At 41.2% G+C, this 25,812-nt stretch overlaps 2 protein-coding genes across 2 annotated transcripts in view; one reads left to right on the top strand and one right to left on the bottom strand.

The window, feature by feature from the left end:
* LOC139909286 (calsyntenin-2-like) overlaps positions 1 to 25,419 on the top strand; it is a 153,141-nt gene extending 127,722 nt beyond the window's left edge. The window contains exons 10-18 of the mRNA XM_078287643.1: positions 4,119 to 4,281; positions 14,901 to 15,067; positions 15,705 to 15,853; positions 21,328 to 21,539; positions 21,842 to 22,009; positions 22,931 to 23,076; positions 23,398 to 23,518; positions 24,364 to 24,554; positions 24,732 to 25,419. Coding sequence (XP_078143769.1) covers positions 4,119 to 4,281; positions 14,901 to 15,067; positions 15,705 to 15,853; positions 21,328 to 21,539; positions 21,842 to 22,009; positions 22,931 to 23,076; positions 23,398 to 23,518; positions 24,364 to 24,554; positions 24,732 to 24,956 — 1,542 coding nt within the window. The 3' untranslated portion in view covers positions 24,957 to 25,419. The remainder of the gene's footprint in view (positions 1 to 4,118; positions 4,282 to 14,900; positions 15,068 to 15,704; positions 15,854 to 21,327; positions 21,540 to 21,841; positions 22,010 to 22,930; positions 23,077 to 23,397; positions 23,519 to 24,363; positions 24,555 to 24,731) is intronic.
* LOC139909274 (vascular cell adhesion protein 1-like) lies at positions 8,070 to 13,671 on the bottom strand. The gene is made up of 10 exons (XM_078287573.1): positions 13,641 to 13,671; positions 12,733 to 12,774; positions 12,310 to 12,648; positions 11,763 to 12,041; positions 11,311 to 11,559; positions 11,044 to 11,172; positions 10,419 to 10,493; positions 10,259 to 10,324; positions 10,089 to 10,163; positions 8,070 to 8,306 (listed from the first exon to the last, which is right to left on the bottom strand). The coding sequence occupies exons 1-10, from the start codon at positions 13,669 to 13,671 to the stop codon at positions 8,299 to 8,301; spliced, it is 1,293 nt and encodes a 430-aa protein (XP_078143699.1). The 3' UTR covers positions 8,070 to 8,298.
* Positions 25,420 to 25,812: the final 393 nt, after the last annotated feature.

Raw genomic sequence — 25,812 nt, 5'->3', positions numbered from 1 at the left:
AAAACGGGAGAAATGTGGGATCCTCAAGCAATCTTTGTCAGAAGTCTTGTAGCAGAATTCTGCAACCGATCAATAGCTTTTTGGCTAAGGCAAGTATACAGGGTGTTACAATAGTCAAGGCGATATGAAACAAAGGCATGGCTAACTGTCTCTAAGTCTTGACAGAACAGAGCTAATTCTGGCAATATTTCTTAGCTGGTAAAAACTTAAGAAGACAAACTTAAAAAGTGGATCAAAAATAACACCTAGGTTTCTTACCACCTGCTTGATATTGGGTGCCAGCAGACCAAGACACTGCCTAATTTAATCTGACAAGGCATGCAGGCTACAAAGGACCTCAGTTTTCTCAATTTAGTTGAAGAAAATTGTGAGTCATCAACTTTGATTGTAGTCAGATATTTGTGTGGAGTGACTAGATCACCAGTGTCACTGTGTTTCAAAGATACATAAAGCTGGGTGTCATCAGCATAGCAGTGATAGAGGATACAGCCAAATTGGTGGATTATGTGGCCCGGGGGGAGGGATATAGAGAACAGAATGGGTCCGAGGATTGACCCCTGGGGCACGCCGCACGTGAGTGGGACAGGTGAGGATGTATAATTTCCAAGAGATACAGTGAACTTCCTATTTGACAGAGAGGATGAGAACCAGTCGAGTGCAGATCCAGACGCCCCGACCCATTGTCGGAGCCTATTAGCCAATATGGTGTGGTCCATGGTGTCAAAAGCAGCGCTAAGATCGAGCAGCACCAAAATGGAACATTTGCCCTGGTCAGCATGCATCAGAATATCATTACAGACTCTTAAGAAGAGCTGTCTCAGGGATGTGCTGTTGGTCAAACCCAGATTGGAATTTATCGAATATGTTATTTCCCACAAGTATCTCAAGGGGTTGTTTAGAAACTATCTTTCCAATAATCTTGGAAATGAAAGGAAGTTTTGGGATAGGGCTATAATTTTGAGGCAAGGCTGGATCAAGGCCTTGGTTTCTTTGCCCGAGAGAAGTGATTGATTTATAATAGTGAGCAGACCGGGGCCAATAGCATCCAAGACCTTCATTAGGAATTTAGTGGGTATTATACCAAGCGGACTGGATGACAGTCGCATATGTGAAATTGTACCTATCCGATCACGTAGAGAGATAGGAACAAGTTTATCCAACAGCACAGGATAGGTCACAAGAAAGATTAAATAGAGGAGCGAGGAAAGACATGACATACAGTTTACCAGCCGATCAGTGGTGTTAAACAAGAATGTGGGATTGTGCTTATTAAAAGATATTAGATTAGCAAAATATGTGGCTCTTGCGTCTTTGATTTTTTTGGCTAAGGAAGGTTAGAAGCTCCTTCCAATACAGAAGATGGACTTGTAATATAGTCTTTTTCCATCTGAGTTCCACCTTTCTACATTCTCTTTTCAGCCTGCGGATATCATCATTTACCCAAGGGGAGGAGTTCACAGAACCATCAGATCTGATCTTAAAAGGGGCGGCAGCGTCCAGCGCTGAGGAACAGATATCACTGAAACACTTCAGAACTGAGCCATATGATGACTCACAACCCTAAAGATAGAAGAAAATTTTAAGACAGATTGATTGTTAAAAACCCAAGAGTGTATAGTTAGCTTCTGTGATGGGGTAGCAGTCTGTAAAACAATGTCACAAGGTAAAAAAGGGTATGCCGTAAGTGTGTGTAGGGCCCAAAACATGCTGCACTAGATTCAAATATTCAGTAGTATTTAAAAGATCATATGCAAACTCATTTGAGAGGTCATCCACATTGATATTAAAATCACCAGCTATGATCACTCTGTCATATAACAGAGGAAACAAAATTAAAGAATTCAGGTAGAAAAGCACCATTTGGTTTCAGGGGACGATAAACAACAATGCAACAGACTGGATTTGCACCATCAACGATTATATGCGTATATCCATATTCTTCATATGTATTATACCTGTGGTTGCAAACTGTATGCGTTTGTTGTCACTGCCAATATTACTTGTTTTACTATTACCAATATTACCATTTTTAAGTGTTAAAGCTGCAGGCTTTATGAGAGGAAGTTTGATTTAGAGATCAGACTGTGGTGGTTTGAGCACTGCTGACCAAGGGTTACTGTTTGTGGTATGAGAGGTGGGGCGGTGGATTTCTTGGTAGTAACATTTTTGCAATTGTCTGCTCTTTGATAGCTATGCTTGCTAATTTGTATGTGGTGGAGAAGCTGGTAGTGTATGTGTGTACATGTGGGGAAGGGCCCAAGAAAAACATTTGCACTGGGGCCCATGACTATCATGTTGCACCACTGGTTGCTGATATAGAGGCTTGAACCCAGGTCTGTGCTTCATATCGTGATAGATTCCCAACAAAGAAAGCTAAGGCAGAATGAAACTGTTGGTCCTTGCATCATGGGGTTTATTTTTGTCTGTACATCCACCCTCCTCAGATCTACACATGGGGTTAACTGTGTATGGGAGACACAGAAATTGATAGTAAATATAGGCAAGAGACATCCAGGTAGCTGCTGAGAGATTCAGTACTGTGAGGGAAGGGTATTTGGGATATCCAATTGGAAGTTTTGTGTCCTCACAGACATAAAGGGAGAGAATCTATGATCTGTATCAAACGCCCCCGGAGACCTCTGGCAGCTTCAACAGGGGTCTCAACCTCATTACTGCGTATCACAGCTAAAGTAAACCACCTGTGGTTATAGGATGTTTGTGTATGTGTGTGTGTCCACAAAGTCCTTTTAAAGAAATCTACCAGAAAATCTGCCAATGTGTCTGTTCCCGCCTGTTTCTGTGTGCATTTAAAATCAGCAGATATTCTCCACCTCTGTGCAAGCAAGGACACTAAATTGTGTTTACCGAATCCTTCACGCCAGAAAGAAAACTGATGTTATGGCCGTAACAGGAGGAGGGATAAAGGAAGAGAGAGGGACCTATAAATCCTTTAAAACTTCACTGGACTGATAAAACCTTTGAAACTTTATTTACCTACCTGGAATTATCACTTAAAAAGGAAGCATCCTTCTAGTGATAATTCCAGTCATGGGCATTTGTGCTTGTCCTGGTAACTCAGATAAAAGACGGGCAGACAGACAGACAGACAGCTCAGTCTTACTGGCTTGCAAGCAGAGAGAGAGATATGGCTTGCAGGACCCAATACAGTGTTTGCATCTACCATTCATCCTTAAGGCCAGTACAGTAGGTGAAAGCAGGATTTATTGCTTATTTATTTGCTTCACTTATGTCACTGCATATAACATCTAAAAAAATATTGTATTACAATAAGCTTCTCAGTTTATCCTGAGTGTGTGGTTTCACTGACCTCTAAGAAGGTGTAGTGGTTTACAGCCCTGATCCTGCCTGAGGGACCACATGACTGTCCTCTGTAGCTCCTGGATTCAAACCTCAGGTCAATGCTAAACTCTACTCTACTACTTTACTCTACAAAGTCAATGATTTGAGAGCAAAAGCCATGTAGCCAAAGTAGCAAATATGTTTAACATAATGTTGTAACTCAGGTAGGGGGACAGAGAAGGGAGAGAGGCAGGGGAGAGAGAAGGAGAGAGAAAGATATGGAGTAGGAGAGACTTCTTTACAAGGTCTCTAAATAGTCAAAGAATGTTTGTGCAGGCTGATAAAAGTTGTGCAGTGGATGGGCCCTCTGCCACCCTGTTTGTCACTCTTTATGTGCCTTTAATGAACAGCTCATTAGATGGAAACTTCATTAGCTATCTCACGACAGGGAACAAATGATCTAGAGATGGAGCAGAAGTCGTCGTCGTGTCTCTTTCATGGGAGGTAGCAAGGCGGGGAACAGCCAAGCAAGCGCCTTTGGTTTCAGCGTTGTGATAGGAGTAAACATCATCGTCTTCACAACAGCATCCCCATAAACATAATCCTCCACAGAAAAGATGCTCCTAACCCAAATAAGGCCCTAAAAAAGGAGAGCTAGCTGCCACAGTAATGTATTTTTAAAGCTGTCCTATTTTCGTGTGTGCGCAACCCAAAAATATTTTCTTACTGCATATTTGAATATACAGGTTCATTCAGGTAAGTGGTAGCAGGTATAGCTTAATGGCTAAGTCATGATGACCTGTCTCTCAACATTGCAGATCTGTGACAAGGAGTGGCACTACTATGTGATCAACGTGGAATTCCCCGCAGTGACTCTTTTTGTGGACGGCGTGACCTATGAACCCTACCTGGTGACAGATGATTGGCCAATCCATGCCTCAAAGATTGACACCCAGCTGACTGTGGGGGCCTGCTGGCAAGGTCAGTGTCTGTGTGTATGCGTGTTTGTGTGTATGCGGGCATGTGCACATTTGCACTAGCTTGTCCGCCCATCTGTTTCTCTGTCCTAAATCTAAAATATAGCTTTACCATAATACAGAAACTTGCCTGATGCATTGTACCACATAAACACAGGTTTTCTCAAGTTTTTGAGACAATTAGTCCCTACCTACACAAAACTGAATAAACAGCATTGTAGTTAATATTGTCTCAGTAAAGAATGCAGTGAAGATGGAATATACATTGTTGGCATAAAAGATGATCTTGATTGTATTCGAAGCACTGACAGAGAGAGAGAGACAGAGAGGGAGAGAGAGGGAGATAGAGAGAGAGTTACTATAAAGATAAAGAGAGAGATTTAGATTTATGGCCCAGGGCTACAAGTAATTCTTCTTTGAAATGGAGAGGCTCGAGCCGGGTAAATATCAGACAGGAAATGCTGCATGTCAGTTCCAGCAGCATGGAATGAGAGCGGGTAGTGATCACACTGAAATGAGTAAGAGCTACTCTGCTGCCATGTTTATGACTTGAATAATTATACAAAAGTGCTTTACAGGGGGGAAGAATGAGACGGTGGTGATCCGTTCAGCAGCTTGCCTAAATCGCATGAGTCCGCTCATGGCACCCGCCAACATCATCCGAAGCTTTAATTCTGATGGCATTTTGGTTGTCATTTGAATTTCTTTTCATCTGGTGCCTGATTGCAATTTTCTTTTTTCTTCTTCATTTTCTTCCCTGCTTCATACATCCCTCTCTTTCTGTCTCTTTCCATGAATCTCTGATTGTGAGAGAAAGCCCTGAAGGAGGGATTAGCCAGAGTGAATGGAGGACAAGTTCGCCAGCTATTACATCCCAATGAAGCAGCTTTAAGCTCCACTAAGCCGCAACTGATAACTTTGCAGGCCATTAGCAAGCGGGATTGCCTTTCAGAGTCTCTCATTTCTCCATCCTCTCTTCCCCACAATCAACAACATAATGACGAGACATGCGGAATGAAAGGCATCAGACTTTATTTTCACTGCCCCCGAAAGCAAAAAGGAGACCCGTGTCGCCATACAAGGTTGACAAGTAAATGGTTGTGCAGCAGTTTTCTATAGCAATAAGCTGTTATTGAGATTGCACCTGAAATGTGTGCTTGTTATCGGCTTTCATGTACAACAGAAAAGTAATGGGGTGAAATTTCAAAGCAACCACAGTATACAATAACCTAACTAATGCACTGTAGCTTAGGCAGTAAAGGGCGAAGACGCTTGGGTGGTTTTCTATAGGGGTTGAAATGTATCAGTAAATCACTAATCATTTATCAGGCTATCCATCCATCCACAATCATATTCACTTCTTTTATATAGACCAATCATTATGTGAGCACTATTTGTATACATATTTGAATAGGCTACTTGTAATTGTACACGTAAATGAATAATGTCTTGCAGACATTTTGACCTAGCATCTCTTGGAGACAACCCCATAAGCAATGACTAAGCAATCTGCAGCGTCTTACAGACAAATGAATTGCGTAGTTGTGGTCTGTTAGACAAGTGAAGCCTACAACAGCTGGACTTAGCGATTGCTTATGCACATGTCTCCAAGACATGCTAGGTCAAAATGTCTGCAGGACAAACCGTATTAGCTTACTGAATAAAAGGTGTTTGCTATAGATTTGTCTGCAAGACGCTGCAAATGCTAACAGACTACCTTTATTTTTCACATCTTTAAGAGTTACGCTGCATATTTTTCCCTTACTTGCATTTATTTTTCTGTAACATAGCAAAGCACCATGCACTTAAACGGAGACAGTAACTTACTTACCAATGCAAAGTAACCTACAAGTTCAGCATTGCACTGCAGATCTTGGAGGAGTCACTGGGGAGGAGCTTGGTGAAACATGGGTCCCGCCCAGTTGTCAGACAGCGACAGGGCCAATTTTACACAAAAGCTTATTCACACGGCGGCCATTTTGAACACTCAGGGTGGGAAACTCTACTAAAATGGCCACCGTGCAAATATGGAATATGGTCAAGTTATACTGTAGGTGTTGCATACAGGTGTGTGTGTGTGTGTGTGTGTGTGTGTGTGTGTGTGTGTGTGTGTGTGTGGGGGGGGGGTAAGATACATAATTGGTGGGGGGGTCAGAAAAAAATAGTAATTTAAAACAAATGTCCTGCATTTCTACACCACCTAACCTCTTGGATTAAGTCAAGAAACCCTGTATAATGTTAACCAAAAACGTAAAATTATGTTATATTACAAGATTTCAGCATTGAGGTGCTTACATCCATGATTTTGCATAGGCATACTAACCTAAAAACCTATCATTGGGAACCGCAAGAAAGAGCGACAGAGACACAGAGCGTCCATGTAACCATAGTAACTCACTCTCACTCCTGCCTGCGTGCGCACGGCGCGAGAGGAGAAGGAGAGACGCAGAAGAGCCGCTGACTGAGATTACTCTGAGCACCATGCATGGGAATAAATGACAATATAATAGATTTGTGTATATTTCTCGCTGTTCAGATGGTCTGAATAACTCTCTGCTGCACGGTGCTGCTCTGTCTTGTCTGTCCGTGCGCTGTCAGTGTCTCTTTTCGCGCCGCAACGTTATCAGTTATGAATTTGTTTTTCACTGCCTGAGAAAATGGACTTGTGGCGTGAGAGCGTGTGAAAAATGTCAATTGCGTGAGTCTCACGGTCAATGCGTGAGAGTTGGCAGCCCTGTGAACTCGCTTGACATTATTATGTATGAAACTGCCAATCAGATTTATTTACTTATTAATCGAAGGTGCCGGAACGCCGTTCCGGATCGTTCCGGCCCACTTTAACCCCTGGTCCTGTTACTTATCTTCTTTATAAACTACAACAAAGAGGATAGTCTGCCACTGTTGGTCAAAAATGAGTGAATGTGGCATCTTTGTTATCGAGCCCGATATGTACCAAGTCATCAAAGACATATAAGGGTCTGAATTAATCTGGCCAGCCTCATTTCTTTTATAATCCATGTAGCCTACAGTCAGGCACAAATACACACCAACTCTGGTTTTAAAGGCCGCAAGTGTGGGGTAAAAGCTACTTTCTAAATCTAAAATAATTAAAGTAAAATTATTTGCACTGCGCTTCTGTGCCTCGACTACTTGTGGAATTCATCACCAATACATTTCAGCTTTATGCCGGAACTTTGAAGAAGTAGAGCCACGATACCTGATTTGTTCCAGTGCTGAAAAGACGGAATGACAGCAAGTGATGCAGCTGTAGAGAGTGCAGGGAGCCTACTTCTGCTTTTCAGCGTGATTGACCACAGTGAGAATGCAAGAATAGAACAGCCACCATACATGCAGTAGAATACAAGTCCTTGGGAGGCTCAATGGGCATGTTCATGCTCAGGAAAAACTCAAAACCTGTGAAAGCTTGGTATCATTTAGATGTACTGACTCAAATACATTAATCCAATGAAAAGAATAATTTTACTGTCTGTGTGTGTGTTTACTAATTAGCAAATAGCAAGCAGAAATGCCCAGGCTGCTTTGCCTGAGAATTAAAGGATAAGACAATGAGAAGGACAGGAAACCACATTTTCACTGACAGTCAGCAGACCCTTCAGCCAAAGAGTTACAGAGAAACAAAATATTTTTAATGTTTTTCATTTTTGTTCATCTTGACAGCATGGGCAAAAGAAATGAAAAAGTGCAGCATGGATGCCTAAAAAATAAGCTATGCCAATTTTTAAGTTCCATTTTAATAATGTTATTTGCATACTTGAACCTACAATATAACATTATTTTCCATATTACATCAAATATAAATAATGGTTAAAATGAACATGCTTTAATTTGATACAGAGCTATTGCTTAGGCTTACTGATTTGCTTACACGTAGCATAGATAGCTTATTTACAGTAGATCATACTTGTTAACACTGCCAAAATGTGTATGTGTATGCAAAGTATGCCATGCAACATGTGACATATGTGTCCTCTTGTTGGGTCGTTTTGGTCCTTTCTCTCTTTCATGGATCTGTAAAAAACACATACACACATGGATAGACACACACATATGCACACACAAGCACACACAATCCAAAAATATCAGTTTCCCTTCATTCACTGAATCACAGAGGCTCTCAACAATGCATTTGTGAGAGAGATAAAGACGGAGAATCAAGGGCAGAATACTGAGGAATATTTCTGCAGTTACAGAGAGAGATGAGAGGGAGAGAAGAGAGGGAGGTAATGGGTACAGTCGAAGATTAGGAAAAAGCAAGATTTCTCACTCTGCCCCTACTTCCTGACATTGCAATGTCATTGCAAAAAACACAGTGCTGACCACAGTCTGCTCTCAGAAATGAGAGATACACTGTAAAAATAATTAACAATATGGATGGATGATAGTCTTAGTTTGCGTAGCACTTTTCAAAACACTGCTACAAGGTGCTTTGCAGAGGAGTAAATAAAAACAAAAATGTAAAATCATCAGTAAAAAGTAAAGAGCAATGAAAGCAAAGCATGAAACAAATGCAAGGTCCTCAGGCTGTGATCCAGCTCATATGGAGTTGAAAGGTTTTTAAAATACTCTAGTTCAGTGCCAACTCATCCATGCCTTAAAGGTGATCAGTTACATCTTAAAATCTACAACTAACAAGTTGCCAATACAAAATTGCCATAATTGGGGTAATATGATTTTGTGTTTTTGCTCCAGTAAGAATTTACGCTCCTCCGTTTTTTTACAAGCCGGAGGTGTGAGAGGGACTTTTGACTGAGGCAGAATACAGAGAAGAGAGCTGCAGTAGAAGAGAACGATAAGAGATAACAGCACAGATGACTTCTTCTAGATCACTAAAGGATAAAAACAGCTTGGCAAACTTGCAGAAATCTTCTCTTAATAACATATGAGCCTCTGAGCCAAATTATCCACAAACCAAAGGTGTTGTTGGCATTTGAAGCTAAAATTATTTTTTGTGATAAATAGTTTTTGAGAAAAATAACTGAGGTTAGGGTGAGTTAGTTGACATGGGGCAGGCTTGTTTACCCCAATTCATAGATATATAGAGAGGTAGCTGATATGGCTTTGAACATAGTATGTTACAAAGCAGGCTGAATAGGAGTTTGTCACCTAAAGGCCCTGACACACCAGGCCGACGGTCGGCCGTCGGGCAATGTCGGGCCGTCGGTAAGCGTCGGTGTCCCTAGTTTTTGCGGTGTGTCCCGCACCGTCGGCACTAGTCGGACCCTGTCGGCGTCTTTTCGGCCGATTGAGCATGTTGAATCGGCGTCGGAGCCGTCGGTGAGAGAGATCACTCTGATTGGTAGTTTGTGTTTTGCCTCTGGATGATTGGACTGATAAATTCCTTCAACATGTGGAACTGAACAGGAAAGAGCCGAGCGAAATTTTTTAAATCGGAGGTTTCATTTATCTCCAGCTCTCGACACAGGTTCGGGAAAGCCCCTTGAGCCTGTCGCTGGAGTAACGTTATTCATGATTTCACCCATCTAGTGCGGTTTCTCCTTATTTTTCGCCTCCGCCTCTTCCTTTCTTCTTCCACAACCAAAAGACCAAGGGCTGACAACGCCAGTGCCATTTGCAACTTCTTATCAGACATAAGGTATGGAGAGTTATTTCCCCTCACGCAGGCGCAGAACGTACGTGCTAGTTGGCCGTCGGCTGTAGTCTTTGCGGTGTGTTCAAGTGCAACTTTTTGGACCAGACGCAGGCGACGTGAGGCGACGCAACAGTCGGCCTTTGTCGCCGCTGGTTCTTTGAAGTCGGTTTGGTGTGTCAGGGCCTTAAATCTTTTCCTACCTTTCCTCCTGTTGGACGTGCCACTTTCTCGGTCTTTAATCACAATGGAGGTGTAAATCACTTCACCAGATTCAACTGAGGGGAGAAACGCAACTAAATAAATCCACATGTATTTGCAAACACTTAACACTTAATTAAGTTACTGTACGTAATTACAGCAATGTTCTTACCAGCACGTCTGCCTTTCTTCACTTCAGAGTACACAACGTCTGATGGACACTGAGGGACTGAAGTCTCTGTGAGAGACACATTTATCATAAAATGAATAACTCTTAAGTTAGAAGCTTGTAACTTTGCTGACTAACATTTAGCAGAAATCTTTCTAATCACCTCTAGCCTTCAGTGTATTTCTCAGTCTGACTTCAGTGTATATCACATCAGCTGAGCAAGCCACAGCGTTCTGTCCTGAAGCAGAAAAAGGCCTTGTTAGGTATTGTATTGGGGAGACAATTTTTTTTTTAAATGTTCACGGCTGCTTTGTGGTTGTGGTTTTGCTCTACCAGAGTTGCAAGCTGAACTGCTTGCTGTCACGTGATATGAGAGAATTACCAAGCAGAACATGTTAGCCACGGCATTGGGTCTTTTTTTATCTGCAAAACCCCACATCACGTACAAGAGGGCGAGACTAAATATGTATATAGTGTTGTCTTGCTAGCTTGGGCCACCACATACTGTCATGTGTGTGATGTCGTGCTAGTATACTGTAGCTGTACAACCACAGCATGCTTGTTGAAGAAGGTTTCTTGCCAATTTGATGACAGCTTATTGCTTTTATTCCACTATACAGCACTCTAACCCAATTAAATTTAGCAGAATTCATCTACAGTTACAGGCTAAGCTCAACAGTATGGAAAGAAGCAGATTTCAACGTATTAAGGTCCCCAGTTGTGGTCTAGATGTAAAATATTCTCTCTGATAAATAAATAAAAAATTGAAAAATGTGTAAAGGTGGGACCTTTTGAACTCTTGAAGCAGAAAATGGTCACCATCACTGAAATGATGATGACAAAAGCCAGAGCAGCCACTGTCAGCCCTGCTATTACACCCGTGTGCAATCCTTTAGGGCTTGCACCTGAGCTGGAGCCTGTATATGAACACAGAGATAGATACATATCAGGGGAAAAAGATCAGTCTAAAGGCCTCAACAAGCTCACAGACTGATCGGACCCCCAAGGCTGTGAGAACAAAGAGAAGAAAACATTTTAAAGATATTTGATCTTACCTCTCACTGCCACCCAGCTTCTTGGTGATTGTGAGTGTGCAGGAACTTGGCAAGTATACATCCCTTCATCTGACTTCGATATGTTTGCGATGGTCATCACATTCATCGCCTTGGTTTTGATGAGTGATCCATCTTTATAGAACTTGACTTCGATGTCAGGGTTTATCCCTGCCTTCACTAAACAGCGCAGAGTTAGAGAATCTCCCTCGGCCAAAGGCAGGACGGGACTCTCTAACAGCGTATCGCCACCTGTGAATATAAGTCACATTATGATATTGATTCATCGTAAAGTTAGCTGAATTTTCAAGCTTTGTAGCATAAATGGTGATTAAACATGACAAATACAATGAATGGGAGAATGAATCCCTGGAATTTGTTTGTGTTTTTTTAGCTACGACAGTTGATTATAATTTGGATAATTTTGAGCCGAGTTTTGCCAGTCACTAACATACCAGCCACTGTAACGTTGATCGCATTGCTGTACTGTCTTGTGCCAAACTCACACCAGTACACCCCAGCCTCATATATGTAAATGCCAGTTATATTGCATGTGGGTCCCAATGGACCTTGGATAGACGGTCTACATTCTGACAGCGTTCCGTCATTTCTCAGCATCATCAGCCTCCATCCGCTGGAGTTCCCCTGCACCTCGCAGCTCAGTAAGAGACAGTCATCCACAAAGTGCTGAGATCTGTTTGGACTGATGCTCAGAGAGGCTGGAGGAGAAGGATCTAAGAAAACAGAGATATCAATGTGCTGTATCGAGAATAATGGAAAAATATAAGTTACATTAAGATTATGCTATTCGTATACTGTGCTATAGACAGCCTAACTTTCTTCATCCTCTCCACAGACATTGAAAACTAATGAACCAACGTTAGACTTATCGACTCTCAGTATGTGATGATGTTAGGGGAACTTAGGGGAACTCCTGCTTATTGAATTCGCTTTTGGGTGCAACCTCTGTTTCTGAACAATATGCAGTATAACATAACTCACCTGCTACCCAGAGAAGCTGAGGGTAGCTGTAAAGTGTGTGTGTGACAGGAACCCCTCTCTCAGCTCTACATGCGTACACCCCTGTATGATTCTCATTGACAGAGCTGAGGGAGTAGACACCTCCGGCCCCACGCTGGCTGTCTGGTAGCTGCTGGACAGAATAACGGATGGCATTAATCTGTACCAACTCTAGTGTACCGGTGTGGGGAATCGCCCTGTGCCAGGAGAACCTCCAGTCTGTGTTAGATGAATCGGTAACCTCGCACGACAAAATGACAGAGTCTCCAACGTTCAGCCACTTTGAAGGAGATACATTCAGTAGGACAGAAGGGGGGTTTGCTGCAGGAGGGTGGAAACAGGGGTTAGTTCAGGCGCATAAGAAACAAAACCAATGGAAATATATTGGACAAATAAATAAACTACCTTCACTGTGAGATGGGCCAAAGAGGACACACATGCTCATTGCTGATGAGAGGAAAAACATGAAAAGTGAGTCAAAGGTACAATACAGTTATTTTTCTTTTTTTTTTTTATATCTACTTACAGTCTGGGAGTGGTAACTGTTACTATACTTTATTTCATTTAGTAAGTTGTTGAGCTGTGACTTTCAGTGTGATATAACTTTATATATATGTATAACTTTATATATAGATATAACTATATTTATATCATTTTCAACAAAAAATAACCAGTAAAAATACCGTTTAGTTTCACTGTTTTATTAATGATACATTTTCTATAATAACCAATGATAAGTCCTGTGTACACCTACAGTAAACACTTGTATATACAGAGCGAAGATATTGGTACATTTTACTATATGTTGCTGCTTTATGGGAAAACAGATTATGAATCAATACTCATATTCATGTTAAGAGATTCTTTTCAAAATCAGATATCACCATTTGAAAAAAAATGTCACTCATGCTGACAATTTCTGTCATAAAAACAAAGAACAATATGGAATACCACTTAAATTTTAATGTTAGTTATCTTAGTGGAAGAGCAAAACTTCTGCACACTTAAGTATGCCCTGAAGAAGGTCTACTTTTTTTTACCTCTAACACCGTAGTCGAGTGTGCTGTGATCTTCCTATAGACTCTAATGTTAGTTATCTTAAGAACTTAGAAATTAATGATTTTGAGGATGGAATCATTTGGGTTCGGACAGATATTTCTGTTCTTTGTTTTTAATTTCAGGAAGCAGGCCATTTTCTAAAAATGGATATCTAGGGTTTCGGAATAAAACGCTTCATACACAAGTACACATTAATTATTGCCAAAGCCAATGAGTGAAAAGTTTGTATTTGATATTGACTGATGTATACTCACAGAAAAGCATGTAGGCTGAGACACGTTCCATTCCGTGCAGTGCAGTAAGTGATTAAATCTAGAAAAGGGTGGTCCTTATTAATTCCAGCATATTTTGCTCTCTCATTTGCTGTGAAACGTCTTTCACAGTTTTCAGTACATCATAAACGTGTGAAGACATGACAGGATATCAGACATGTAGTGATTCTTAACAGCTTCTACTGTACAGACTGTAGAGACCAACACATTATAATTGCTATTTATGGGTATTTCTAGATTTTCTTATCTATTTAAATGAAAGACTTGTTCTAAAATGTAATGTAATATATCAAAATGCAGATATCTTGAACATTACACTTGAAAGTTTGGTGTGCTATGTATTGTAGTTCAGCATGACTGGATCTTCATGGTAGCTTCATGGTATTTTTAACACATAGCTGTATACGTATATAGAAGTAGAAAAAAGAAGTGGCAAATTTCAGTTTCAGTTCACTGCTGTCAGCTGTACTCAAGTCTGGAAGTTTTCAAACTTTTCTAAGGTAAACTCTTCAACTTTTTCAACAACAAAATGTCCCTTTTGTCAACTGCAAAATGAAGTACTCTGATGCAAACTGAAAGACAAGTCTGTATCTGTAAATTTACAAACACTAAAAGAGATATCAGCACATAGGAGCCACATACAGTGCATTAGAAAAACAGGAAAACACATTTGCAACATAATGTCAAGACAACACAACAAAAAGCAATTTATCTCTTGGCAAATTTAGTATTATAATTGTTTCAAATGTATTATAATTGTTTCAAATGTATTACAATTGTTTCAAATGTTTGAAATATCTTACTGCTGTACAATGTGCACATTCTTCTTATATTTAATACAACTTCTGTCTTCTTCCATACAGTCTGTGTTCAACATGAGACACTAATCTTACCTCAGCTGCAAAATTTGGAAAAAAAACTGCTAAACACTTCATAAGCTCACAACCCATTAGGGGTTTGTAAGCATGTTCTTAAAGCAGATTCACAGATGTTATTCTCAGCAAACTGTATGTGTATTTGCCATAGAGATATACAGTACATAGTACATGTTGTATCTTTTTCCCAATCAACTTCTTTCCAATACTCACTTCTCCCCCCATTTCTCACTCTTTCCCTCCTCCTTTCCTCTTCTATCCTTTCTCGTCTCACTTCCCCATTCTCTCCGCTGTCTTCTCTACCACCACCCTTGCATTGCCTGCTTTCTCTCCTCTCCTCTCCCCCTGCTTCCCTCCTTCCCATCAGGCGGTGAGGTTGCGACTCCAAGGTTCACACAGTATTTCCGTGGCAGCCTGTCGGGCCTGACCATCCGACCAGGCCGCATCGAAACCCAGAAGGTTATCTCCTGTTTGCAGGCCTGCAAGGAAGGCCTTGATATTAACTCCCTTGAAAGCCTTGCTAAGGACATCAAGGTGGGTGGAAAAATGGAGAAGACAGGGATGCCCATACACACACACACACACACACACACACACACACACACACATACACACTGCATTTGCAGGCTTTGAATCTTAGTATCCATTGTATATGCACCCATTACCCTCCTACATACAAGTTCATAATGCATAGCATAGGTAGGGACACATATAAATACATAGGCATGTATGCTCACATACACAATTACACACATGCACACAAACACACACAAGTACAGACACACACACACACACACACACACAACAAAACTAAAAAATTCAAAACAGCCACTCAGCCACTTGACACTTAATTAAGTGTCCACTAGACTTGTACTTTGGAAAATGGCCGTTCAGCTGCCTTTGCATTAAAAGGATAACTGAGACAGCTGCAATCTCAAGTTTCCAACTGACATTCATCAACACTAAGTGCAAATAAAGTTTCTAGATGACAGTTTCTACTAAGTTATTGCTAACTGAGTCAGGGCCAGGATACATGCATCACACATTGAGGCAATTCAGATGGGGAAATTTGAAGCAATGCAGTTACAGTATGATCAACAGTATTGTTTTTCATGTATATAGCCTGTTGTTATCCATATTTATTTGTGTGTGTGTGTGTCTGTGTGTCCAGTTCCATTTTAACCCAGCCCAGTCGGTGCTAGTGGTGGAAGGAGAGGATCTGGACAGCATCAACACAGCCATGACCAAGGTGTCCTACATCAATTCTCGTCAGTTCCCCACCCCAGGCCTCCGCCGGCTGCACATCGCCACCACAGTGCAGTGAGTACACACACACACCCAACAGCTGGGGGTTCAGTGCCTTGCTCAAGGACAGGAGAGCATTACTCATTCACTTTCCCCATCCACGTTGTCCCAGGGCAATCTGGGGATTCGAACCAGCGTCCTTTTTAATCACATGCGAACACATACTGTACGCAAAGAGAGGCATCTATGTCTGATCATCTGTTTTGAGGCGGCCACTGTGCCCATGTGTCCATCTCACCCAACATCTCTCTTTGTCTCTTTCTCTCCCGCTCTCTCTCCTTCTCTCTGCCTCTTACTCCACTTGTCCCCCCTTTTGTCTTATAGCGTTTGAAATGTTGCCAGCCATATATTTGAGTTCATGCTGTGCCTGTTGGTGTGATCAGTGATCAGCAGACTTGGCTCGATAATGCTGGCACACGTGTCCTCTTTTGCACTGCAATATTGTAGACACACACACACACAAGCTGTAACTTGCAGTGATTAATTCTCTAAATTGATAACCCCTGACTGGCTCGGGGCTGAGGAGAATGTGATGCCACCCATAGATTGGTGTATTTGGGTATTTGAATGAAAACCTCTTGCCTCTCTGTCGTTTTTCACCTCAAAAGCAGATTTCATCACCAGACTTTCTGCTGGGATCCAACATCTGTGACGTTTTAATCTGAATTGTTTGTCAGTTTTAGTCAGAATTACTGTCATATGTGAGATTTGAGATATCTCAACACTATCTTTATTTGTTTCTTCCCTGCTTGCCTCCTTCCTTCCTTCCTTTCTTCCTGTCTATGTGTCTTTGTCTGCCTTTCCTTTCTTTCTCTACTTCTCTCTGTTCTGTCATTATATTCTCACCATTTCTTTGCATCTCCTCCTGTGTTACTGTTGGGTAATTAATCTGCATTACAGACTGCTGCTGTTTTACTTGTGCTCTTTTATATGCATTTACACACTCATATTGCATCTGTTCCCCCTCTTTCTCTTCAAGAGAAATTGTAGTTTCCATATGTGTGTGATGGAGTGTGCGTGCTTGTGTGTGTGGATTTCTGTTTCTGTTTGTTTCTCTTATAGACCTTAAACAATAGGTTTCTCCCCACTTGTCAAGTGCTTGTCCATCGTCAAGCAACCTGTGTGCACACATTTGCATGCTTGTGTGTGTGTGTGTGTGTGTGTGTGTGTGTACATATGTGGGTGCTTGTCTATGTGTCTCACAGTGTATGCTTGTATGTGTCTGCCCATCATGTCTGTACACCTATCCAGTACCTGTTCATTTGCTGAGCAGTGAACGCAGGCAGGTCAAATCAGCCTGGATGTGTGTTGGTCGATAAGGCGAGGCGGGCTAGAGGAGCAGTAATAGAGGTTGTCTAACTCTGAACAACACTTCACAGCTCCCCTCTAGATAAAGAGAGATGGATCTTCCTTTACATTCAGCAGATTGTAAAGCTGCAGTCTTTGATAGAGGCAAAAACAATAATGTAGCCCCACTAAACAGTGTTGATGTTTGTTTGTTTTAGTGCCAGATGGTATTGTTTTATAGCTGTGCGACTTGTCTCTGTGTTGCAAGCCATGACTAGGAGCGGGAATTGCTCAAAAATCGTTGCTACTTCAGTACTGTTGATTCATAGGGTCGTTGAATTTCATATTCCAAACAAGCCTGGATTGAACTGAGACCTTAAAGGAATAGTTCACCCAAAAATGAAAATTCTGTCATTATCTACTCACCCTCATGCCAGTTGAAAGACAGGTTAAGTTTGTTAGTCCATATGACACACAGGGAGGTTGCCAGCACAACTCCGTAGCAGCCTTCTCCAAAACAACTGACGTCATTAGTGACCGTTTCTTTAGAGTTCCAAAAACAGCAAAAAATGACCATAAAATGACTCCATACATCATCTGAAACCAAACGATCACACAGTGGAGAAGACCTATATTTACACCATTATTTAGCGTAAATCTTCATTACAGCCGTTGTTTTCGAAAACGTTCATGCTTGCATGCACCCAGACCTCATACGTTCACATGAATTACACTCCTTGCATTGATTTTCAAATGTATCAATGAAACAATATTTTTGAAATGAATTAAACTATTTTACAAAGCCTGATTCTGAATGGTGACTTGGCTAGATTCACACTGGTGCAAAACGTGACTGTTTTATTAGCAGAGATGTTTTTATTGCAGTCTAAACAGGAGGAACCTCATGGAATCTGATTATTTTCCAGTTAGGGGAGTCAGGAAAACCACATATCTGCATGACAAAGACTTCAAAATCATTTGGAAAAAGGGGTAAAAATGGCTTTGCCTTGTTTAAATACAGTCTTTACTGCTCCAAATGGCACTGGAGACTGGGACAGAGCCTGAGATGTTGTTGAGAGGGCAAGCAGTTAGCATGAGAAACACTTTATTGTGCTACACCTCACAAACTCCCTCTCCATAGTTTTAAAATAAGGCTGTTACGAGTAATGGCCTGTGAGACTGGAGCAAATTTACTTGATTATATACAGGTGGATGGACACACACACAAATACCGCGCAAGTATACTCACACTCACACACACACACACACACACACACACAGGTAGCTACAGTGGCATGTGTGCACACAAACACAAACCACACTCTTTCTCATCCCTTTATTTCTCACTCGTTGAAACTCTTTGCACTATAGTTTTGGGTGGAAGCGAAATGCGTTAGCACAAAGCACATAGCAATCACTCAGCTCAAGCATCATATCGACGCCCTCAACAAGTAGCCAGTTCCTCATCAGTCAGGGGAAAGCAAATGAACAAATAAACAAGTGAAGAGCACTTTGCATCTACGTGTGAAAAGCGTAATTACTTGCTGATTTAGCATCCTGGGAGACTTTTCTGACTTCCTCCACTCCTCTTTTCTCCCTCTCCTTCTTTTTTTTTCTTTTTGACTCTCTCTCCCTCTCTCTTTCTCCTCCTGAGCAGTAATGAGGCTGGAGCAGAGCCAGCTCTCACCAGAGTGTCTCAGTAATGTAGCACGGGCTCTTCACAAAGCAGAGGTTGGGGCTAATTGCATTCACCTCATGTGTTAAAGTGATGTTTCACTTTGTTGCAACGTTTATTTTTTTCAATACACTTGGCCAGTGTAACATTGTTTGCTGATATTTGTATCACTGATATTGCTTGTCCCCTGTAGTGGGCATTCACAGATTCAGACTCTTTATTAATAATTACAAATATGAAAAATTACCCCTTTGAAAAATATGATACATGGCACAGATAAAATAGTTAAACATAATTTTCAGACACCAAAAAGTAAACAGCTAAGGATGTATACAATGTATATTATTTATCATGTCCCATAGCCAGAAACAAGGCAAAAGATTTTGCTCTGCCCATAGCCCTGTCCATAGGTTTTAGAGGGGAAATAGAAAAAGTGAATGTTGTAGTATCTAGGATGATTTTCTATTTTCTAGTTTGGAACTGATTTCACTACCATAACATGAAGCTCACTTGGTTATAGAGAGTAAACAGTCTTGGCTCTCAGATTTTTACCTTTGGGAAAGAATTGGTTATGTTCAGAATATCCAGTATTATTGGAAAAAACACAAAATCCTTTGATTTAGCATGCGTCTGTCTATGTATCAAAGAGACTGGCGTGTGTGAGAGGGGGGTACTGCTGGTACGTGGTACTGCTGCCTTCAGGATATAGCCATGAATGTTCATAAATAGAAACAAATATCCTATGGCATTGGAATAACATCACTGCTATCACATGAAGACCTTGTACTTCCAATTTGAGTGTTTTTTATGATTATAGTTGAATTCGATTTGCATTCTTCTATCGGTTGAATAATATTCATGACTTTAGGGCCCATGAAACCCATTCAAAACACATTGCATCATTTTGAAACCAGTTGATCCTGAATTGGAAAATGAGATTTGATTTTGGAATTCCAAGAGTTTTCCTCCTTTATCCCTCTATCAACTGGGAGGTTTTAGAAGTTTCTGACACAAACAGTCAAAAAGAAGGTGCTGTCCTTATAGGGAGACTCTCAAGGATTTTAATTGTCTGTGTGCTAATTTAGTGCTTTGTTGTTTAGTGCTTTGTTGTTTCACAGAATTGTATTCTGTACATGTATGCCATGTTGGCATGAGAGGGAAAAAGTAATGATTGGGAATGTTTTATCAGGGCCAGTTTTTAGGCATTCACCAGCGGCCTGTTGTGGGGTTCTGCGTGGGTGTCTTTTTTAAAACAGCCATCTGTTTGGTGCAGTACTCAAGTGGGACAAACCTCAGAACTGTCCACTATCAGCTCTTACCAAAAAAGGATTGGACAAATACAGTTGATAGACATACATCATCCAAGTTGCAACTTAAAACTTGAGATTCATCCATGCTTTTTGTTTCCTTGTTGTTTCTTTGTCCTGTGCTTTGTGGGTAGAAGATGAATATCTCCATCCAAAACATCAAAGCTAGGGACACGTGATTAATGGTGTATACCGGCATGATGCAGTTTTTATTTCTTCTATAATTATGATCTCCAAACATAAAGCCCTGATGTGTCAGTCCATTTACATGTCATTTTTTAAAAGGTTTGTCGAGTCAACTCAAGTTTATTTAGATGTCACAAATTCATCGGAAAGTAAACAGGACACAAACAGATAAATCGAGAAAAATAGAAGAATGACCACATCATAGGTATGGTGCTAGAACTGCTGTGTGTGTAGAAATGCTGTGTCTGTGTGTGTGTGTGTGTGTGTGTGTGTGTGTGTGTGTGTGTGTGTGTGTGTGTAAAACATCATCAAGTGTCTTCATTGCCCTTCCACCATTGCAAAATGTGCAAAATGTTTGTTTTCTGAAAAGTACAGCATGGCTGCTCATTGTGTTTATAGCAGGAGTAGTTCACATTTGGAGTAAGTATAGCACTTTTCAAAACGAAACAAAAGTGTTACAACTTGATTTACAAAAAGAAATAAAACAAAAGGCAGGTTAAAAACAAATAGAAAATTAAACATAGGGTTGGAGCTAAAACTGAAAAGGCACGGTCACCTCTAGTTTTTAATTTGGACCGCGAGACAACTAAGAGACCTTGGTCTGAGGACCTGAGTGGCCTTGCTGTAGTGTACGGCTTCAACTATTCAGAGATATATGGAGGAGCCAGGCCTCGCAATGCTTTAAATGTAATTAGGAGTATTTTAAATTGAATTGGATGGGACAGAATGACCAGCGGTTAAGGCTGACTTGGAGCCAGCTTCTAGTGGATGTATCACCGGGAGACAAATAGTAAAACCTACGTCTTGTCAGCATTTTGGATCACTTTTCACTGGCCAAATGTCATTTCCCTGAGCAATGTCTCATAGCATTACTGTACCAATGATGGATAACATGCAGATAAAAATGGCTGAGGCAATGAAAGAAACTAAAACTGGGGGTAGATTGAAAGCCATTACTTGTCTCTGATAATGACCAAAAAAAAAGCAGCACCACTGCTTCCCTGTAATCTCTCTTCTCTCCTTCTGTTTGCCAGGTGTTTTGGGGAGGACACGTGCCTCTCCATCCCAGACATCAAGGCAGTCGTAATGGTCATGCCGCCCAGCGAGCCACGGATCACCATCACGGGATCGAATCGACTCGTCAGGCCTGCCAGCGACCTGCGGGGGCCTCTGGGCGTGGCCCCCTTCAAGGAGCTACGCATCACCAGCACCGTGATCAAGGGAGACAACTCACCGTTCAGTGGATGTGAGTGGAGCGGTTGATATCATGTAATTCTCCATGTTATTACAGTTATTACTACAATGTGATTACAGTCAGTATGGTGTCATGAGATTCTTACGTCACATGCATAATAGATAAGTGCATTAACTTCACATAAAGATTGATTGGTGGTTTGATCTTTTTTTTTAGCTCTGGTTCAGGTAGAAATGTAGACTAATTTTTTCCTCACACATATGCCTTTATATGCACTGGATATTTGATATTCTACAAGCATCTGTTTGCACACACACACCTACAAATCTGTGAGTTCATGTCCACGGATACAGCCCACAGGCCAGGTGTGATGGAGGTGATGCATAACCTGGACTACTGTGATGTATTGGTGATTGGGGAGGAACTGAATCCTGAGAGGGAGAGTCTGGAGCTTCATCACAGCGCTTTGTTGGGAAAACACCTGGACGCCACCAACTCCACCTCAGGAATATCAATATATGGTAGGTGGGGGGCGGACTGGTAATGCACAGACAGGGTGCATGGTGTGTGGTGGTAGTGCCCCTTGGTGGGCAGACATTATGAAATGCACCTCCTTGCTAACTTAACATCTTAGGGAAAACATAATAAAAAATCATATTTCCAATGGCCAATTAATGGCAATTTATTGGAAATATGCCGAAGATGGACATTCACTCTGTAGACATTAAGACAGTTGAAATGGTCCCTGAAATTGATCCCTGTCCCAGTATATTACAATATTTCTTATTAAAGCTGCAATAAGTGAAATCTTCTGACCACTAGAGGGCGACAGAAACCGCAACACATTTGTAAATAAAGCACAGCAAAGCCACTGCACTATGGAGGCCTACCAAGGACACACATTGCAAAGCACCGTGCATAAATGCTAATAGCTAAGCTAAACATACCTACGGAGAAGTTTGGCCGGTTACCAGTCTCGCTTTGCCAGAATTTAAAGTGAAAGTTGAAAGTTACATGAGAAAAGTAGCAAGTTTCCTAGATTAATAATTTACTAAGTTTACTCACTCGCTTCATCGATTCTGCCATTATGAGAATATTTTCAGGAATGGGAGGGGGTGAGCGCCGCTTTTAAATTGCGAGGGAGGAGACAAGCTAGGTTTAAAAAAAAAAAAAAAAAATACTGAATGGACCGGGGGGAGCTTCATTGCAGACCAGAATTTGACGACAAGCTTTAGAAAAGAGGTGAAAACAGCAACACAGCTGGCAGTGTGTGGATATTGGTTTATGTCATTATGTCTCAATGAAATCGCCACATAGCACACATTAGTTTCAGGATTGGTTATAAGGTCTGATATCGCTTACTGCAGGTTTAAATTGGCATATTGTTGCACTAGATCTAAGGTTTTAGACTATAGTATGGTATTGTCTTTGCTGTGTGCAAGGTGTGGACTCCATGGCCCACTATGAGCAGGTGCTGAGACAGGTGCACTACAGGAACTGGCGACCTGCCACCCTGAGTGAGAGAAGGTTCAGGCTTACCTGCTCCGAACTCAACGGACGCTACACCAGCAACGAGTTCAATTTGGAGGTCAGTGCTCCGTCTTTCATCCGTCATGTTTCAACTCTCTTGCTCACTCCCTCATATGCTTGGTTGCTTCTCTCTCCCTCTCTTCCTCTTCCTCTCCTTCTCATCTGTCATCCATCTTTCATCTTGTACCCCCTTCTCCATCGTATTCGTCTTTCAATCTTGCAATCAATAACTCTTTCTTATGCTCAGTCAGTTTATTTTCTTTTTCTTTTTTCACCTCTCACATCAGATGCATCCTCATCCTCTTTCTGTTTTTCTTGACTGCTCTCCTTCTCTACATCCTTTTCTAAAATCTTAATGCTCTGTGTCCCACCCCTTTAGGTCAGTGTCCTTCACCACTCAGCACCTGTGGAACATGTCAATCATATGGCTGCCCAACCCCAGTACCTGAGACCTGTGCATCACCCACTCATGATACACACTCTCAACTCACACATGTCAGGTAAGCCACATATATAATTAGAATAGAGCAGAATAACTCAATGTTACATCAGTATAATACACTTACTCCATATCAGCACCAGATGCACAGTTGTCAGCGAAATTCTCTTTTCTGAATACTCTTGCAAAAGCAAGATAAGGAAATCCAGATAACTACCAGTGTCTATCCTTTTACTCACTGCTTAAAACCAAATAAATGCTCTTTTAATGCTCAAACTTGTGGGGCAAAGACTATAGGTTAAACATAACAAACAAAGGGGAAACAGTGTATCTCAAAGGAGACCAGTGTGCTTTAATTAATTTGGCTACCTACAGTCAGAGTAGGCTACTGCAGCAGGCTATGTACACCTAGACTCAGATATAATATAATATAATATAATATAATATAATATAATATAATATAATATAATTTATTATTTTAACCTTTATTTAAACAGGCAAGTCAATTAAGAACAAATTCTTATTTACAGTGATGGCCTGGTAAGACGCAGAAGGCCTTGAGGGAAAGGGACAAAAAACAATTTAAAAAACAGGGAGACAAAACAGTAATGTTGAAAGAATGGTAAAGTAGGACAGGCATAAACTGAATGGACACACAAGGAATTGGAGACGGTAAACAGCATAACAAATATCAACATCATCAACAACAAGGACACCATTAAAAGCAATTAATAATATGGCAGCACCGATAGAGAAGTTGGTCATTTTGCTGAGAAACAGTTTCAAGTGTGCCTGTAAATGTCCATGATAGGCAGATAAATGTAATCTAAACTAATAATCTAATATAATTTAACATATAAAATCAACAGTATATCTTCCCCTTGTTCTCCCGTCCTCACCCTGTAGGAGCGGCGCCTCCAGCAGCCACAGTGGTGATCGTGGTTTGTATCGCCGCCCTGGTGGTGATCGTGGTGATCGGCATCTACAGGATCCATGCCACACACCAGGAGGGGTCCAGAGAAGACGAGGACGGGGTCAAGGATGCTGAGGTGGACTGGGACAACTCCACTCTCACCATCACTGTCAACCCCATGGAGGTAACTCAGAAGGGTGCAGGCATAGGGGTGTGCTGTCAAATATTTGAAAAATAAAAAATTGTAGATGCACTCAGATGTATCTCACACATTAATCACTTGCATTTGATGCCGCTTTAGCATACTAACCTGGTTTGGGATAAATCTGGTGACCTTAGTGAGCCTTACTCTGTTCTCTAGAACATTGGAGGATCTCAGACTCTGGAGGAGGAGGTAAGAGAGGAAGAATACGAGGAGGAGGAAGGGGAGGAGGAAGACGAACAGCTGGGTGGAGTCTCAAGTGCCGAGTCAGACAACAGTGATGAAGACGAAGAGGAGGAGGAAGAGGAAGAGGAGAGAGAAGAACAGAAGGAGAGGAAGCAGAAGGGAAAACATGAGTGGGACAGTTCCTCCGTAACATATTGACCAGACACGCACGCACACACACACCCCCCTTCTCTCTCTCTCTCACACACACACACACACACACACACATACACACCACTCACAGACACCCCATCTCACTCTGTCGTACAAACATGCTCGCATGCACACCTACAGGCACACACACACAAAAATGCACTCCAAATCCCTGATAAAATCATTTACAATCTGTTGTGAGAACAATACACTCAACCATTCCGTGTTGCCATGTTTAATGAAACATCTCCCTCTGCTGGACAAAGTCAGAGCTACCACCAAACCAGCTCACAGTGTTTGAAAACCTTCTAATCTAGTCTAATTGATCAAACAGTTTCAACATTATTATTCACATCACAATCAATGCAGTAGAACAAAATGTATGGTGAATGCCCAACAAACACTCTTCTCAGTGGCTCATTTGTATGTGCTGAAATGTTGGAGTTTTGCTGATAAAAGCAGTTCAAACTCTGATTTTAAGTACTGATCATTTAAAAAATATTCCACACGTTTGATTTTCTGAGCCAAACAATCTGGAACCACATTTTGAATATGCTGACGCAACATTTCTCTTTCTTGCATAAACACAGGGATGTTGTGTTTCTTTGCAACATTTAATATTTGCAATGAAATATGTTCTTAGATTACTTTTGTGTTATTTAAAATCTCGTGTTGTTTAAAATATTTCTTATTTTTTTATCAGATTGTCTGAATTGTTATTAACAGGAGATTCACATAACAGTGAGGTGTATCTGCAAGCTGATTTTAACATTTTGATACATTATTTCTTCAGTTCTTTCTTAGTTTCTTTCTTTCTCTGCTTGTTTCTCCCTCGACACGATGAAAAAGAAAGAAACTACTT

The sequence above is a fragment of the Centroberyx gerrardi genome, chromosome 13 (assembly GCF_048128805.1).
Source record: "Centroberyx gerrardi isolate f3 chromosome 13, fCenGer3.hap1.cur.20231027, whole genome shotgun sequence".
Classification (NCBI taxonomy): domain Eukaryota; kingdom Metazoa; phylum Chordata; class Actinopteri; order Beryciformes; family Berycidae; genus Centroberyx; species Centroberyx gerrardi.
This window is presented reverse-complemented; position numbering and strand designations above follow the sequence as displayed.

Excerpts from the sequence above, each read along its gene's own strand:
- LOC139909274 (XM_078287573.1), bottom strand. The coding sequence starts at position 13,671 with ATGGAACGTGTCTCAGCCTACATGCTTTTCT. Across the intron at positions 12,775-13,640 it reads CTCAGCCTACATGCTTTTCT|CAATGAGCATGTGTGTCCTC; the intron begins GTGAGTATACAT and ends TCCTCTCATCAG. Across the intron at positions 12,042-12,309 it reads TCAGCTTCTCTGGGTAGCAG|ATCCTTCTCCTCCAGCCTCT; the intron begins GTGAGTTATGTT and ends CTGTTTTCTTAG.